Raw genomic sequence first — 17,484 nt, 5'->3', positions numbered from 1 at the left:
CCCGGAAGTCTCACATTATGAGAACGTTGGTTGAGGCTACTTTTGAAAAACCCTGATCAATGGAAGCAAGGTGGTTCCCACAAGACTAGCACACACATTTTTAATTATGTGTCTTTTCTCATCAACATGCATATCTAGGGTGCACCCTCCCTTAAAACAAAAAAAAAAAGGCTACTTGTTTCGCGCTCTTCCACTAAGAAGCTCAAAGTGGCACACATCACATGGCCCTTGCTGAAAAGAGCAAATCAGCATGACTGGATATTGTGGGTGGGAGTGTTACATCATTCTAAGTATGTACGACTGTTATCTCCTCGAATGAAATCCCTCTGTCTCTCTCTCTCTCTCTCTCGCTCGCTCGCTCAGTGGCTCAGTGGTAGAGCATCTACATCATAAGCAGAAGGTCCCAGGTTCAATCCCCGGCATCTCCAACTAAAAAGGGTCCAGGCAAATGGGTGTGAAAAACCTCAGCTTGAGACCCTGGAGAGCCACTGCCCGTCTGAGTAGTCAATACTGACTTGGATGGACCAAGGGTCTGATTCAGTAGAAGGCATCTTCATATGTTCATTTCTCCCCCCCCCCCACCACCTTCTTAACCTGAGTGATGCCCTCTGACAGGGGTTGCCAATCCCCAGTTGGGGGCAGATCCCCCAGTGTGGGGGCCTTCCCCCCGCTGCAGGATTATCAGAAAGCAGGGAGGGGTGAGGAAAATGCCTGCTGGGCTCTCCATTATACCCTATGGAGACTGATTCCAATAGGGTATAATGGAGAATTGATCTGTGGGTATCTGGGGCTCTGGAGGGGCTGTTTTTTTTAAGGTAGATGCACCATAGCATAGCATCTAGTGCCTCTCCTAAAAACACCCTCCAAGTTTCAAAAAGATTGGACCAGGGGGTTCAATTTTATGAACCCCGAAACAAGATGCCCCCATCCTCTATTATTCCCAATGGAAGGAAGGCATTTAAAATAAATGTGATGGCCAGAACTCCCTTAGGAGTTCAATTGTGCTTGTCACAACCTTGCTCCTGGATTCACCCCCAAAGTCCTCAGATATTTCTTGAATTGGACCTGGTAACCCTACTTCTGACTCCTTCTTCATGTGTCTTTTGTTCTCTTCTGTTCTCCTCATGGCTCTGGATGGAGTCCTACATCTCTACATGTCTGTTTTGAAGAAACAATGGTCACTGGGGATGTCTGTGTGGGGGAATTTGTGAAGTTCCTGCACTGTGCAGGGGGTTGGACTAAATGACCCTGGAGATCCCTTCCAACTCTATGGTTCTATTATTCTCTATAATTCTATGATTCTATTATTCTCTTCTGTCCCTTTATACACACATAAGTAGCTCACCATGGGGAGAATTTACACGGTACTTTCTTCCAAATTAGGGTTTCCATGTACCTCGCAGTCTCCAGTGGAAGATTCTCCTCACATGTGCAAAGTGCTTGTGGCACAATGATGTCACTTGGAAGTGACGTCATCGCACCTCCGACACCATGTTTTGGCCACTCTACGCATTTCTGAGAGAACTCTATGGTTTTCCCGGATGCTGTGGCGCTGCAGAGGGCAGTGGCGCTGCAGCTACAGAGGTTCCTAGATGACGCTTCCGTTCTTGACCCGTGCCAGTCTGGTTTCCGACCGGGCCATGGGACGGAGACGGTGCTGGTCGCCTTGGTGGATGACCTTCAGCGGCAACTGGATCAGGGCGGCGCCGCGGTACTGATGCTACTAGACCTGTTGGCGGCATTTGACACAGTTGACCATCAGTTGCTAAAGCGCTGCCTCGCCGACATAGGGGTTGGGGGGTTGGCCTTGCAATGGCTTTCCTCCTTCCTCTCCGGTCGGGGACAAAGGGTGGCTATTGGGGGTGAGCGATCCCAGAGGCACACACTTGATTGTGGAGTGCCTCAGGGAGCAGTTCTCTCCCCAATGCTGTTTAACATTTATATGCGCCCCCTTGCCCAGATTGTCTGGAGGTTTGGGCTGGGTTGCCATCAATATGCAGATGACACCCAGCTCTATCTACTAATGGACGGCCAGCCCGGCTCCGCCCCGGGGAACCTAGATCGGGCTTTGCAGGCTGTAGCAACGTGGCTCAGACTGAGTGGGCTGAAGCTGAACCCAGCGAAGACAGAGGTCCTTTGTGTGGGTCACGGCGCCCTAGGAGGGGAAATAGCTCTCCCAACCTTCGAAGGTGCACCATTGAAATCAGCGCGCCAGGTAAAGAGCTTGGGTGTTTTACTGGAGCCTTCATTATCAATGGAGGCCCAGATAGCAGCCACTGCCAAGTCAGCATTCTTCCACCTGAAGCGGGCAAGGCAGTTGGCCCCCTTCCTGGAGCGTTGCGACCTCGCAACAGTGATCCATGCAACGGTCACCTCAAGATTGGACAACTGTAATGCCCTCTACTTGGGGCTACCTCTGTGTCGGACCCGGAAGCTGCAGCTGGTGCAGAACGCATCGGCCAGGCTACTATTGGGGCTCTCGAAACGGGAGCACATACGGCCGGGGCTGCGCGGACTGCACTGGCTGCCAATTATCTACCGAGTCCAGTACAAAGTGTTGGTCATTACCATTAAAGCCCTATATGGCCGAGGACCAGCCTACCTAAGGGACCGTCTCTCCCCATATGAACCCCAGAGGGCACTGAGGTCAATGGGAAAAAATAAAATGACCACCCCCGGGCCGAGAGAGGAAAAGCTCCAAAACACCAGAGCACGGGCCTTTTCAGCTGCGGCCCCTGCACTGTGGAACCACCTTCCGGAGGAAGTGCGGGCCCTGCGGAACCTTGACCAGTTCTGCAGGGCCTGCAAGACCGTCCTTTTCAGACAAGCTTACATTGATATCGACTGCTGAGTTGCTAGGAATAAAGGAACCGCCATCTATAATATTATTATGGAAATATTTAAACTGGCAGAACCAGCGCCAGAATATTTTTATTGCTGCCAGATACATTTAACTTAACTTAAATTATGTATTTTAACTCTATTGACTGGTTTTTATATGTTTAATTTTTAATTGTTAAATTTAAAGTTTTACCTATCTATGTAGATGTATGAGATGTTGAGCCGCCTAGGCGGGGAGGGCGGGATACAAATAAAATTTATTATTATTATTATGTAGCCTTTTGGGAGGGAAAAAACTCTATGGTACCTATTGTACCATAGAGTTTCCCCTCCAAAATAGCTAGAGCATCCGGGAAAACCATAGAGTTTCCCCGGAAACTCTAGTGTGGCCACCGTGCGGTGTCACCGGCACGATGACATCACTTCCGGGTGACATCTTTGCACCAGCAATGTTGGGGGAGGTTCCCCCCGCTGGCCCAATGTGGGCAGGCAGGTTGGGAACGTCCTGGGCAGGGAAACTCTCTCCCTGACCCAGGGCTTGGCTGCCCTATTCTGAATAGTCTAGTTTTGCAGGCATTTTATTTGAGGAAACTTAAGACATCTGATTCCCCCCACCTGTTTGAATTCATACAGCTCAGGAACCGATACATCAAGCCGGGGCCGGTGCTAGTGTCCTTGGTGCTCTAGGCGAGCCACCCACTAGCGCCCCCCCCCCCCGAATTTTTTTTTTAAAAAAGAGTATTGTAGGAGAAATGAAGAAACTTGAAACTATGTACAGTTTTAATTTACAGTTTTTTATTTTAAATTTTATTTTATTTTTTAAAATGTGAGATTAAGCAATAAAAATGGCGAGACTGCTACTCGATCCTTTTAGCTAGAGGCGCCAGGGACAAGACCTTGCGCATGCGAGAAAGGTGCTCCACCGCTGAGCCGCGGCTCCCACCCCATGGCTCTGTGAAAGTAGAGCGGGACGGATGAGTGGCAGAAGACAAGTTCAAAAGGAGCCAATTTTTAGACACTGTAATTGGCTCTTCTTCAGCTTTTACCATTGGTTCATTCATCCCTGCCGGGCTCCGAAGAGTGCACTGCGCAGGCGCTGCCCATTGGGGAAGGCAGGTTCCAAGGAGCACAGATGCTGTGCATGGGGGGAGGGGGCACCTAGCAGTGACCCTAGGCCAGGTGGCACCCTAGGCGGCCGCCTACTTGCCCTACTCCCACGCACCGGCCGTGCATCGGGCCGGGCTTCTGTCCATCAGTTAGGTTGGAGACGGGTCTTGAATACTAACCAACCCTTTCAAGAGCGTTCCGCATCGCACAGCGAAATGCTTTCTTGTCCAGCCTCCCTCTTCAGACAAGCATTACATTAGAAGTGTGGAGAGCAAAAAAGAAAAATAATAATAATAATAAACGGGGGGAAAAAAAACTCATTTACTTTGCTTTACTGAGGCAGGAGGATAAAATGTGCCGGCCCGATAACAGGCGGGCAACGCCGTCCTATTTATTTTCATTTAAATCTCATCATTCAAGACTCATTGGGCAAATTGCATTACAGATCAAATGCATTCCTCTCTTCGGTTTGGCCCGGACCGCAAAGAAAAAAGCAATTTGATGGTATTACGTGATTTTTTTTTTTTGAATTATAAAAAAAAAAAAATTATAAAGAGAGTCGTAATGGATGTACTAGCTCTCTGCGGATATGCAGAAGCTAATGCGATTGTCTCTTTCAAATGCACTCTTGGCCGGACTTCCAGCGGTGCATAATTGGTGCCGTAAGAAGCATTACTTACACAGGACTTGGGTAAAAGGGGACTCTCTGCGTAAGTATAGCAACAGTGGTGCTTTTGTCGTACAAAGTATACAGTGTGTGCCAGTGGCAGATCAAGGTTAACCGATCCCCTAAACACAGACTGATAATGGTGCCCCTCACCCCTTTCCACTGCTTAACTGGCAAGGCATTAAGACTCAATCCTGAATGTTTTTTTTTTTTGGGGGGGGGTTGTTTTTGGTGCCTGTATTTTTTTTTGGGGGGGGGGCTACAATGTGACACAGAGACCGATTTCCCACTCACCTTAAGCCGCTCTCAGATTCCTCTTCTCAGCGGGGCTTTTGTCTGATTTCGCACTCTCTGCCCCAGGGCTGCAACTATGGGCCACTTTATTAAGCATAGGGTTGCCAATCCCCAGGTGGGGGCAGGGGATCCCCCTGTTTGGAGGCCCTCCTCCCGCTTCAGGGTCGTCAGAAAGTGTGGGGGGGGGGAGGGAAATGTCTGCTGGGAACTCTGTTATTCCCTATGGAGATTTATTCCCATAGAAAATAATGGAGAATTGATCCACGGGTATCTGGGGCTCTGGGGGGGGCTGTTTTTTGACGTAGAGGCACCAAATTTTCAGTACAGTACCTAGTGCCTCTCCCCAAAATATCCCCCAAGTTTCAAAATGATTGGACCAGGGGGTCCAATTCTATGAGCCCCAAAAGAAGGTGCCCTTATCCTTCATTATTTCCTATGGAAGGAAGGCATTGAAAAGGTGTGCCGTCCCTTTAAATGTGATGGCCAGAACTCCCTTTGGAGTTCAATTATGCTTGTCACAGCCTTGATCTTAGCTCCACCCCAATGTCTCCTGGCTCCACCCCCAAAGTCTCCTGGCTCCACCCCCAAAGTTCCCAGATATTTCTTAAATTGGACTTGGCAACCCTAATTAAGCATAATAATAAAAACAGCAAGGGCACCTAGAACTGCAGCCTGGTCAGGGCTAGGGGTCTCAACAGACCACTCCCCTGCCATTCACGGGTGAGAGACCAGCCCCCAGCCAGAGCCATGTGACACAGCTCCCGCCAGGCCGGCCCAGCAAGGATGCACGCCCCAGAGGGCCCAACCACCAGACGCACGTCTCAATGGAAGGCACCCTCTAGTCGAGCCTCCAGGATGGTCTGCATTCTCCCACCCCGGGTCATCAAACCCAAAGGTTGATTCTGCCAGACCCCTAACTCCCCAAAAGGGGGATGCTTCACGGTCCTCCCCTAGCTGCAAAGGATCATAAACCCAGTAAAACCTGCCAAACGAAAGTGACCAACCTATTTAACAGCACCTCCCTCTAGCCAAATCCACAATCCGCTGAACTGCTATGCAGGGTAGGCGAAAAAACACCTCAGCAAACGGCCAATCAGCTGGAGAGCAAAAAATTCCTACCCGGCCCCCCAGCCATGAGGCAACCGGCACTATGCCTACATAACAAACAGGGCGGGTGGGAGGGCCGATCTTCGATGAGGACTGAAGCTGGGGGGGCGGATGTTCAGCCGATACGCCAAGCCCCACCCCCTCCAACATGCACCCAAATGGGCTGCCAATCCTCCCTTCCCTTCCAGGGAGGCAAATTTCATCCCTTCAGCCTAGCAGTGTTGCTGCCGGCTGCTAGCAACAAATTCAGGGAAAATATCCCATATTGTACATTCAATATTCAAGCACATAACTAAAGATACATACTTGGTTATTTCAACCTATTAATATAGTTTTACTGTTACAAATTCCCCTAACCTAAAATTACCGATACTTGCCTATTTGTTCATATATATGCACATACATCTATCCAAATACATTCAAACGTATACATAAATATACTATGGTGTACAGGGCATGGTAAATATTGTCTTAAAGAAGATATCTGCCATTCATGCTGTAGGATGGGATACCATTTGTCTAACAGGTTTGATAGACCCATTTTGGAATCAATATTGTTCAAGGTGTCAGCTACTTTGTCCATTGCAAAAAAAAGTCCATATTTTAGCTTGCCGTTGTGCAATGGTGGGGTTTTTCTTTTATTTCCAAGATGAAAAAAGGAAAGGAAAGGTCCCCTGTGCAAGCACCAGTCGTTTCCGACTCTGGGGTGACGTTGCTTTCACGTTTTCACGGCAGACTTTTTACGGGGTGGTTTGCCATTGCCTTCCCCAGTCATCTACACTTTCCCCCCAGCAAGCTGGGTAATCATTTGACCGACCTCGGAAGGATGGAAGGCTGAGTCAACCTCCAGCCGGCTACCTGAAAACCCAGCTTCCATCGGGGATCGAACTCAGGTCATTAGCAGGGCTTAGGACTTCAGTACTGCAGCTTTAACACTCTGCATCATGGGGCTCTTTTCAAGTTGAAGCTATAAGTAATTTTGCTGCAGTCAGCAATATCACGATAAGCTCTTGTCTTATTTTGGGAAATACCTATCCTACTTGAACAGCCAGGTATAATGGACACCCACGTGAATCACACCTGAATGCCTCACTCTCCACAATTCTTCCTTAAAATGCATCTGTGGCAGGGTTTGCCAACTGGGAGAATCACAGAAGAGGTAGCAGCCCTATAGAAATTAACCATGAATACTATTAACATATAACCATATGAAGCTGCCTTCTACTGAATCAGACCCTCAGTCCATCAAAGTCAGTATTGTCTATTCAGACTGGCAGCGGCTCTCCGGCGTCTCCAGCTGAGGTTTTTCATGCCTACTTGCCTGGACCCTTTTTAGTTGGAGATGCCAGAGATTGAACCTGGGACCTTCTGCATACCAAGCAGATGCTCTTCCACTAAGCCACCATCCCTCCCCTTAACATATGATGCTGCCTGATACTGAACCAGACCCTGTGTCCATCAAAGTCAGTATTGTCTACTCAGACTGGCAGTGGCTCTCCAGGGTCTCAAGCTGAGATTTTTCACACCTATTTGCCTTGACCCTTTTTTAGTTGGAGATGCCAGATATTGAACCTGGGACCTACCTCAAAAAACAGCTCCCCCAGAGCCCCCGAAACCTCCAGATAACTTCCCCATTATACCCTATGAGAATCGATCTCCACATAGGAAATAATGAAGTGCTCAGCAGACTTTTCCCTCCCCCTCTCCCCCCCCCCCCCCGTTTCTGGTGACTCTGAAGCAAGGGATTGGCCTCTCTACTCATGAGTTGCAGCCAACTTCTTCCAAGTAACAGACACCCCATCCCAAGAGGAAGCCTTTCCAAACGAAGACTGGAGCCTCTGGAGGGGAAAAGTCACATGGTGGCTTTGGGGGCGGGGTTTCCCCCCTGCTGGCCAGCTGGCTGGGGGCAGGAAGGAGCCTGGGAAAGCCGAAGAACCCCTGCTGGGACCTGGGGATTGGCAAGCCTAATCAGAAGTGATGTAATGGCTTTGGCATGACCCCGATGCCATTCATTCCTCCCATTTTTTTCCTGCCCCCCAGCTGAGTAGTGGTAGGAAGAGCTAGCAGAGGGGAGGACCTCTCAAGAGAGCCAGTTTGGTGTAGACTCTTATCTGAGAAAACCGGGTTTGATTCCCCACTCTTCCACAGCTGCTGGAATGACCTTGGGTCAGCCATAGCTCTCTCAGAGCTCTCCTTGAAAGGGCAGATTCTGGGAGAGCTCTCTCAGCCCCACCTACATCACAGGGTGTCTGTTGTGGGGGAAGAAGATAAAAGAGATTGTGAGCCACTCCGAGACTCTGAGATTCAGAGTGAAGGGTGGGGGGATTAAATTCAACATCTTCTTCTTCTTCCTCTTCTTCTTCTTCCTTCTTCAACAATGATCAGTTTCCCATTTATGTTTAACCACATCCAGTTCCAATGACCTTGAAAAATGAACTTTCTTTTCATGAAACATAACAGAGATAAGTGACTACATTTATATAACTGGCTCCCATATGAGGAAAATTAATAGGGGTATCTTTCTTCTCCATCTCTGCATAATGGAAGAGAGTTAGAGAAGCAGTCAGCGATCACTTTTGCCAGGAGGCTAATTGGAAATGTCAAAAGGCAAGGCTGAGATGACGGATTGATCGTGGAGTGGTGTGACTTTGATGAGACTGGAGTCAGGTGTTGGTCGAAAGCAGTGTTTCCCAAAGTGGGTGATATTGCCCCCTGGGGGGTGCTAGAATGATTCTTGGGGGGGGGGCGGTAGCAGCCTTGGCTGCAATTGGGGGGGGTGAATAAAAATAAGGGGGCAGTGGAAGAATAATGGGAGAAGAGAAGAGAAGAGAAGAGAAGAGAAGAGAAGAGAAGAGAAGAGAAGAGAAGAGAAGAGAAGAGAAGAGAAGAGAAGAGAAGAGAAGAGAAGAGAAGAGAAGAGAAGAGAAGAGAAGAGAAGAGAAGAGAAGTATCAAAACATCACATTTCTGGAAGGGGTCCAGAATTTCTAATTTAGAGGAAAATTCCAATTAACAAAAACAGAGGGTTCCTTTTTTGTCTGCAACTTAGTGCGAATTCACCCAATTAGACTAGTAACGAGGATCAGAACTCCTTCCAATTAAAATATTAGAAGGATGCAGTTTATTTACAGTACAGAATTAAAAAAAACCAAAAACACAGAGGTGTACGGACAAACAAGAAACACAGAAACAAAAAACCTTATTAGTCTATCCTAGCCAATACTTGCTACGGCTAGCAGCTTCTCAAGGTTGCTTGCAGTTCCTGTCTCAGCAATGCAGCTCAAGTCATGACAGTGGAAGCACTGAGACAATTGCACAGACTTCTCTGAAGGGTCCCAAGCTGTGGCTTTCTCCTCACAAGGTTTTCTACAGAGCCTCAAGCTTCTTACAGTCCTCTGGTTACCAGCTGGCTGCTTCTGTTGATTTCAGCCAACCGCAATGCCCCAGACACAGAGTGTCTTCTGCAGGGCCAGCGCATGGGAGTAGATGGGGTAGGCGATCGCCTAGGGTGCCACCCTGCCAAGGGGCACTGCTGGGTGTCCCCTTAGTCCCCCTTCCCATGTGGCACTATCACACCAGCCAGCAGGCAAGCCAAGAGCCCTGGGCGCCAATGCTTTTCTTCGCAGGGCAAACGTTGCTTGCGCTTGTCAAAGGCTTCCAGGGAAGGCTCCAAAGATCCGACAAGCGCAATGGGAAGATGCCGCCCAGCCAGCCGCTTTCAACCCGAAAGCAGCAGGCAGCAGAGGAGATTTCCAATTAGCCTCCTGGCAAGAGTGATCGCTAACTGCTTCGACAAGCACAGACAATGTTTGCCCTGTGAAGGAAAGTGGCGGGGGCAGCAGCACTTGTGTGCGCTGCCTAGAACTCTGGGCTTACCTGTTGGCTGGCGTGATGATGTCATCATCTGTGTGCGAAGAATATCCCCCCCTAAGGAGCACACAGGGGGTCGCTGAGTAATTTTTTTTTTCTGAAAAGGGAGTGTTAGGCCAAATAGGTTTGGGAGCCTCTGGTTTGGGAACAGGACAAAATTCGAGTCTGGGAGGTACCATTAAGACCAGCAAAGTTCTGTTCAATGTTGTTTTCAGATCTGGCTAAGAGAACTGGAGATTTTCTTTTAAAAGACAGAGAATAATTTTCAATGGAGGATGTTCCCACCGTTCTCCCCTTCAAAGGAGGATGTTCTCCCCGTTCTCGGAGAGCCAGTTTGGTGTAGTGCTTAAGTGCGCAGACTCTTACCTGGGAGAACCGGGTTTGATTTCCCACTCCTCCACTTGCACCTGCTGAGATGGCCTTGGGTCAGCCATAGCTCTCATGGACCTTCTTCCCCTGTAGTGGTTAAGTGTGCAGACTCTTATCTGGGAGAACCGGGTTTGATTCCCTACTCCTCAACTTGCACCTGCTAGCATGGGCTTGGGTCAGCCATAGCTCTGGCAGAGGTTGTCCTTGAAAGGGCAGCTGCTGTGAGAGCCCTCTCAGCCTCACCCTCCTCACAGGGTGTCTGTTGTGGGGGAGGAAGGTAAAGGAGATTGCGAGCCGCTCTGAGTCTCTTCAGAGTGGAGGGCGGGATATAAATCCAATATCTTCATCTACCTCACAGGGTGTCTGTTGTGGGGGGGGGGCGGGGAGGAAGGGAAAGGAGATTGTGAGCCGTTCTGAGACTCTGGGCGGGATAAAAATCCAATATCTTCTTCTTCAAAAGAAAGACAGAGATTGGTTGAGCGCCCACATTTAAGTTTATTGATCGAAAAGGAAAGGGGTTGGTTGCCTAATGGTCATCAATCCAGATTTGTGGCTGGAAGGAAGAATAAAGAGGTTTACAGGGCTAGTGGGAAGACAGGAGTGCTTGTAATAGTTGTAATAGTTTGCTGCCTGCAATAAAAAAAGGAGGTGTTGTGTTGTGGCTATGAATGTCTGGGCGACAAGCCCCTTGGCCAATATTGATCGGTTGAAGCATCAGAGAATTTTAAATGCTGGGAGAGAGGAAAGGTGCAAAGTGGTTTTGAAGGGTACCCTGTTTAAACCCACTGGATCTACAGTTCTAAAACTTCCCTCATTTGTTTCAGAGGTATAGCCATCTTAAACAGCTGCAGAAGATCTAGATTTGAGTCCTGTAGCACCTCCAAGGCCACCAAGATTTCCCGAGGCTACGTTTTTGAGAGTCAAGGCTCTCTGTCAGATAAGACTCTCAAAAGCTTACTACTCAAAAATCACACCTTGGCATTTAGGCAAAAATCGTAGAATCATAGAGTTGAAAGGGACCCTTGCACGATGCAAGAAACTCACAGATACCTCCCCCTAAATGCACAGGATCTTCATTTCTGTCAGATGGCCATCTAGCCTCTGTTTCAAAACCTCCAAGGAAGGAGAGACCACCACCCTCTGAGGAAGCCTGTTCCACTGAGGAACCGCTCTAACGGTCAGGAAGTTCTGATGTAGCCCTGATGTAGCCAATCTTCCAAGAGCTTACTGTAGGACCTGTATGAAGATCCCTGTAAGCTCTTGGCGGATTGGCTACATCAGGAGTGCGTCGCCTAACATGCAACAGAGAGTTCCTGCTACAAAAAAAGCCTTGCAGCTGTTTACTTCTTTTAAAACACTTTAACCTGCCAATTCATTTGTAGCATTTTAGCGCCTTTATTAAGGCCTTCAGAACAAACTCAGGAGGCGGTCACTCTGCCTCCTCTCTCTTGCGCTTCCCCCCCCACTTTCTGCCTCCTTTTGATGGAGGCAGAAAGTGCTTCCCCAAGTGTCATTGAAGCTAATGGCAGCAATTTGAGACGATTCCCAGTCCCGATTCCTTCTCGCTTTACTGAGCAAGATGTTGCGTAAAGTTGTCGGGACAGCATTAAAGGCCTCATCAAACACATCTTTGTTAGAATGCAAAACACACACACACATACACAAAACCAATCCCAGAATGCTCCTTTACGGAGTCACGTTTAAATCAGCAGACAGGAAAAAAATTTGTCCAGAAGTAAACCTGTATCAAAATGAGACAGCCTTTAACATTCACGGAATCCAGACAGAGTTCATGGTGCACTGAGCTACGTCTTTAATCTGGCTGATTTGGAAGTAAGTGGGCCGGTTTCAAGAACTTCTGCTCTGGGGTTTCCCAGAGCCCCCTTTCCTTGGTAGGGTTGCCACTTGCCATCTCCAGGTAGTGGGTAGAGACCTCCCATTATGGCAACTGATCTCAAGGTGATAAAGATCAGTTCATCTGGAGAAAATGTCCACTGTGCAAGGTGGACTGTATGGCATTATACCCCACTGAAGTCCCCCAAACGTCATCTTCCTCAGGCTCCACCCCCAAAATCTTCAGGTATTTCCCAGCTTGGAGCTGGCAACCCTACTTTTGGCATCCCTTTGATTAAATTATTTACATAGTTAATTGGATGGGCTATTAGGGACTGTGGTCTACACTACTTTCTATAGTTTGCTGTAAGTTTGATCCTTCTATGTGCCTTGTATCATTTCATATGTATTGTTAATACTTATAAGAACATAAGAGAAGCCATGTTGGATCAGGCCAATGGCCCATCCAGTCCAACACTCTGTGTCACATAAGAAGAGAAGCCATGTTCGATTAGGCCAATGGCCAGTCCAGTTCAACACTCTATGTCACATAGTAGCCAAAACCCAGGTCCTGTCGGGAGCAATACTCCTCTAAGCTCTAGAATCTTGTGAGCCAAAATTCTACTTTGTGAGCTACTGGCATTAAAGTTGTGAGCTCCTGCATCAATTAGTTTGCTCTGGGGTTCATTTTTCTTGGGCTAAGACAAACGTATGTGAGCTGGAGGCTAAAAAACTGGAGGGAATACTGGTCAGGAGGTCCAGCAGGGCGAGAACATAAGAGAAGCCATGTTGGATCAGGCTAACGGCCCCTCCAGTCCAACAGTCTGTGTCTCAGAAGAACATAAGAGAAGCCATGTTGGATCAGGCCAACGACCCCTCCAGTCCAACAGTCTGTGTCACAGAAGAACATAAGAGAAACCATGTTGGATCAGGCCAATGGCCTATCCAGTCCAACAGTCTGTGTCACACAGTGGCCAAAACCCAGGTGCCATCAGAAGGTCCACCAGCAAGGCCAGAACACAAGAGAAGCCATGTTGGATCAGGCCAATGACCCATTCAGTTCAACATTCTGTGTCACACAGTGGCCAAAACCCAGGTCCTGTCAGGAGGTCCACCAGCAGGGCCAGAACATAAGAGAAGCTGCAGCCCTTCCTCTTTGATAAGAAGGTTGCCTGAGTTACATAAGAGAAGCCATGTTGGATCAGGCCAATGGGCCATCCAGTCCAACACTCTGTGTCACACAGTGGCCAAAACCCAGGTCCCATCAGGAGGTCCACCAGCGGGGCCAGAATCATTATACTTTGTTTCCATTCAGGTCATCTCCCTCTTTCCCCCCCCTCACCTGTTTGTTCCACAACTGTGGTTGACAATCGGTGTGGGATCCTGGGCGGGGCTCTCAGACTTGCATGCAGCAGATAATATCTACAGAAAACAGAAAAAAGAATACTATTACAAAAATGGTAGTTAGTAAATAAAAAGGTTTAAAAAAAAATGCTGCCTACAGTCGCCACCAAATTTTACCAAAAAGGTGAAACTTTAAAAAAAAAATGAATTTGAAAGCTCAGGCAAAAGTCTATAGAACTTCTGAGCAGTGGTGCCTACAGTCGCCGTTTTTGCAAGCCTACCGGTTAAATAGTCCAAAGGGAAACTTGTGAAACTTGTGCAGGCAAACACACACACCCCCCCCCCGCAACGCACGGGTACAGCTGGCAACCCTATGAGATACCTGATGAACACTGAAATACAACTAGGATTTCACAGTTTCGAAAGAATTCGAAAAAGGATCAGATCTGATCAATAAGAAACAAGGGCAAAAAAAAAAAAATCAGACATGATAATCACTGTATTGTTATAAGCCTGTGTCAAAAAGAAGGCATTTCTATCTCAGAAGTTTTCCCACCCAACTAATTTACCTTTTAACGTGTAACGTACATATAGTTTGCCATTAGGAGAAAAATACATTAAGATATAGTGGAAGATGAGTTTAGTACCTGAGATAAACAGTCGATATCCCTATTTGAGTATGTCAATGCAGCTTAAAGGGAAATACATTGGACAGTGATATTCTTGTCTAGCTAATCTACTTTGTTGGTCTTAAAGGTGCACCTTGACTCCTACTTTGTTCTACTGTTTCAGACCCACACAGCTGCCTGCTTGGATCTATCAGCATCTTAGGTTAGTTTCAACTCACTCCTAGCACGACTTCTAGGTTACGTAGCCCTGCCTACCTCACAGGGTGTCTGTTTTGGGAGAGGAAGATAAAGGAGATGGTGAGCTGCTCTAAGACTGAGATTCAGAGTACGAGCGGGGTATAAATCCATCATATCATCATCAAAATCATTCAATCATTCATTATTCCTTTATTGGCATTAATGTAAGAATACAGTATAGTTTAAAAACCAACAGTAACACTATAGAATATAATAAAATCTTAAAAACCAGCAAAAGTTAAATGACATAAACTAGCTGTGGGCTACGCATGAGTAAAAGCCTCTCTAGTTTGGATCGCAACCTGTAAAAAGCAAGCAACATGAGTAGTGACAAAGTTGTGTTTCCCATGGAGTAAAAAGCGGACCTTGGCACTGTCAGAAAGGCCTTGATGGTCGGAGAGCAGCGCATCTAGGTATCTTGCTCGAGGACCGCTATAGAAAGAGCAGTCCAGAAGAACATGAGGTACCATTTCGATGACTCCTTGGCTAAGAACATAAGAACATAAGAGAAGCCATGTTGGATCAGGCCAACGGCCCATCAAGTCCAACACTCTGTGTCACACAGTGGCAAAAATTTTTATATACACACATACACTGTGGCTAATAGCCACTGATGGACCTGTGCTCCATATTTTTATCTAAACCCTTCTTGAAGGTGGCTATACTTGTGGCCGCCACCACCTCCTGTGGCAGTGAATTCCACATGTTAATCACCCTTTGGGTGAAGAAGTACTTCCTTTTATCCGTTTTAACCTGTCTGCTCAGCCATTTCATCGAATGCCCACGAGTTCTTGTATTGTGAGAAAGGGAGAAAAGTACTTCTTTCTCTACTTTCTCCATCCCATGCATTATCTTGTAAACCTCTATCATGTCACCCCGCAGTCGACGTTTCTCCAAGCTAAAGAGTCCCAAGCGTTTCAACCTTTCTTCATAGGGAAAGTGCTCCAGCCCTTTCATCATTCTAGTTGCCCTTCTCTGGACTTTCTCCAATGCTATAATATCCTTTTTGGGGTGCGGCGACCAGAACTGCACACAGTACTCCAAATGAGACCGCACCATCGATTTATACAGGGGCATTATGATACTGGCTGATTTGTTTTCAATTCCCTTCCTACAAGGGCGTCGTCTAAGATTGTGGGGGATTCTGTGGTATCTTCCGAAAAGGATGGCCGATGGTAATGCATTGAATCTAGCCAGCATGAGTGCTCTTCTTTGGTGAGGATCAGTTAAAAAGTGGAAATAGGGAGCGAGAAGCCCAATGTATTTGAAATGTGGTGCTGGAGGGTTTAGGACACCCTGAACTGTCAAAAAGACAAATAAGCGGGTTCTAGATCATATCAAAGCTGAGCTCTCCCTAGAAAGTAAAACGACTACATTAGGGCTATCGTATTTTGGTCACATTATAAGACCAGAGTCACTGGAAAAGTCAATAATGCTAGGGAAAGTTGAAGGCAGCAGGAAAAGAAGACACGGCGTTAGATGGATGATGGACTCCGCCAAGGAAGCCAGGGCCTTCAGTTTGGCAAGGCTGTGAATGACAAGATATTTTGGAGGTCAGTAATTCATAGGAAGAGATTCCTTTGAGGGTGTTCGTGGCATGTCCGATCAATTGTTGAGTAGTATGACTTCTGGAGTATCGGGAATTAGGATGTCAGCTGATTCTGAAAAGTGAGCACAGATGAGAGTCCACAAAGGTCTCATTAAACTTCTAACAGCTGCAAAGACAGCTATTGCCCAATCTTGGAAAAATATGAACGACTTGTCCCTCGAGTCATGGTTTCTCAGTCTGGGAGCGCATAGCCATGCACAAGATTCTGGCTGGCCTGAATCAAACCGATCCCTATGAAGCCTACACCAACTACATTGCTATCTGGCTTCCACTCCTAGACAAATGAGATAATGATGCAATACACATTAACTCTATTTAAAAAAAAAAAAACAAAGTTTATAAAGATATCTTGTTACTTTAACAGAATTCTTCAGATTTTGAATTGGCACTAATGTCTATAAGCAAAGTTATTTCTCCATTTTATTTATTTCCCCAAAATGGTTATTTTTAATTTTTTTTATATATTTATCTGTTTGTAAAAGTTATTGGATTATTATTGAGGAGAGCCAGTTTGGTGTAGTGGTTAAGTGTGTCGACTCTTATCTGGGAGAACCAGGTTTGATTCCCCACTCCTCCACTTGCACCTTCTGGAATGGCCTTGGGTCAGCCATAGCTCTTGCAGAGCTGTCCTTGAAAGGGCAGCTGCTGTGAGAGCCCTCTACAGCCCCATCCACCTCACAGGGTGTCTGTTGTGGGGGAGGAAGGTAAAGGAGATTGTGAGCCGCTCTGAGACTCTTCGGAGTGGAGGGCGGGATATAAATCCAATATCTTCTTCATCTTCTTCTGTATTTGCCTTTATTCATATTTGAATGATAACTGGTTTTCTTATCGTTCATCTCGTTATTTAGTCAATATTATCCATGGTTGTTGCATGTAAGTTGAAATATATTTTAATAATAATAATAATTCAATCAATCAATCAATCAATCATAGGGTCACCATGAGTTGGAAGTGTTTTGAAAGTACTGCACACCTATCCCCACCCCCTAGTCACACAGAGAGAGCAACATTGAAACAATGATCATGATAATATTGAACAGGGTTGGGGGGGGGGTTTGGTAGAAAAAGCCAGGAAGACCTCATTTGCACATTAGGCCACACCCCCGATATCAACATTGTTTTGCACAGGGCTTTGTTGCAGAACAGGGGTGGGGAACCTCCGTCCCGAGGGCCGTATATGGCCCTTGAGGTCACTTGGTGTGGCCCTCGGGGATTGCTGGACCGATACAAGCCATGTGGCAGCCTCCCTGGGACCTGGCTGGCCAGTGAGGATTGTGGCGCCCAGCTGCGCTATGCAGCAGCCTCCCCAGGACCAGGCAGTAGGGTTGCCAAGTCCAATTCAAGAAATATCTGGGGACTTTGGGGGTGGAGCCAGGGGACTTTGGGGGTGGAGTCAGGAGACATTGGGGTCAGACCCAGGAGCAAGGGTGTGACGAACATAAGAGCGTTCTGGCCACCACATTTAAAGGGACAGCACACCTTTTTAAATGCCTTCCTTCCATAGGAAAGAATGAAGGATAGGGGCACCTTCTTTTGGGGCTCATAAAATTGGCATCCTGGTCCAATCATTTTGAAACT

General features: G+C 47.2%; 1 protein-coding gene across 1 annotated transcript in view; it reads right to left on the bottom strand.

Moving 5' to 3' along the window:
- Positions 1-17,484, bottom strand: part of FAM135B (family with sequence similarity 135 member B) — a 209,186-nt gene that overhangs the window by 88,811 nt on the left and 102,891 nt on the right. Inside the window, exon 3 of the mRNA XM_060243091.1 lies at positions 13,430-13,509. Within this exon, the coding sequence (XP_060099074.1) occupies positions 13,430-13,509 (80 nt within the window). The remainder of the gene's footprint in view (positions 1-13,429; positions 13,510-17,484) is intronic.

The sequence above is a fragment of the Heteronotia binoei genome, chromosome 7 (genome assembly GCF_032191835.1).
Source record: "Heteronotia binoei isolate CCM8104 ecotype False Entrance Well chromosome 7, APGP_CSIRO_Hbin_v1, whole genome shotgun sequence".
NCBI lineage: Eukaryota > Metazoa > Chordata > Lepidosauria > Squamata > Gekkonidae > Heteronotia > Heteronotia binoei.
Note: the sequence above shows the minus strand (reverse complement) of the source record. Positions and strands in the feature narration are given on the sequence as shown.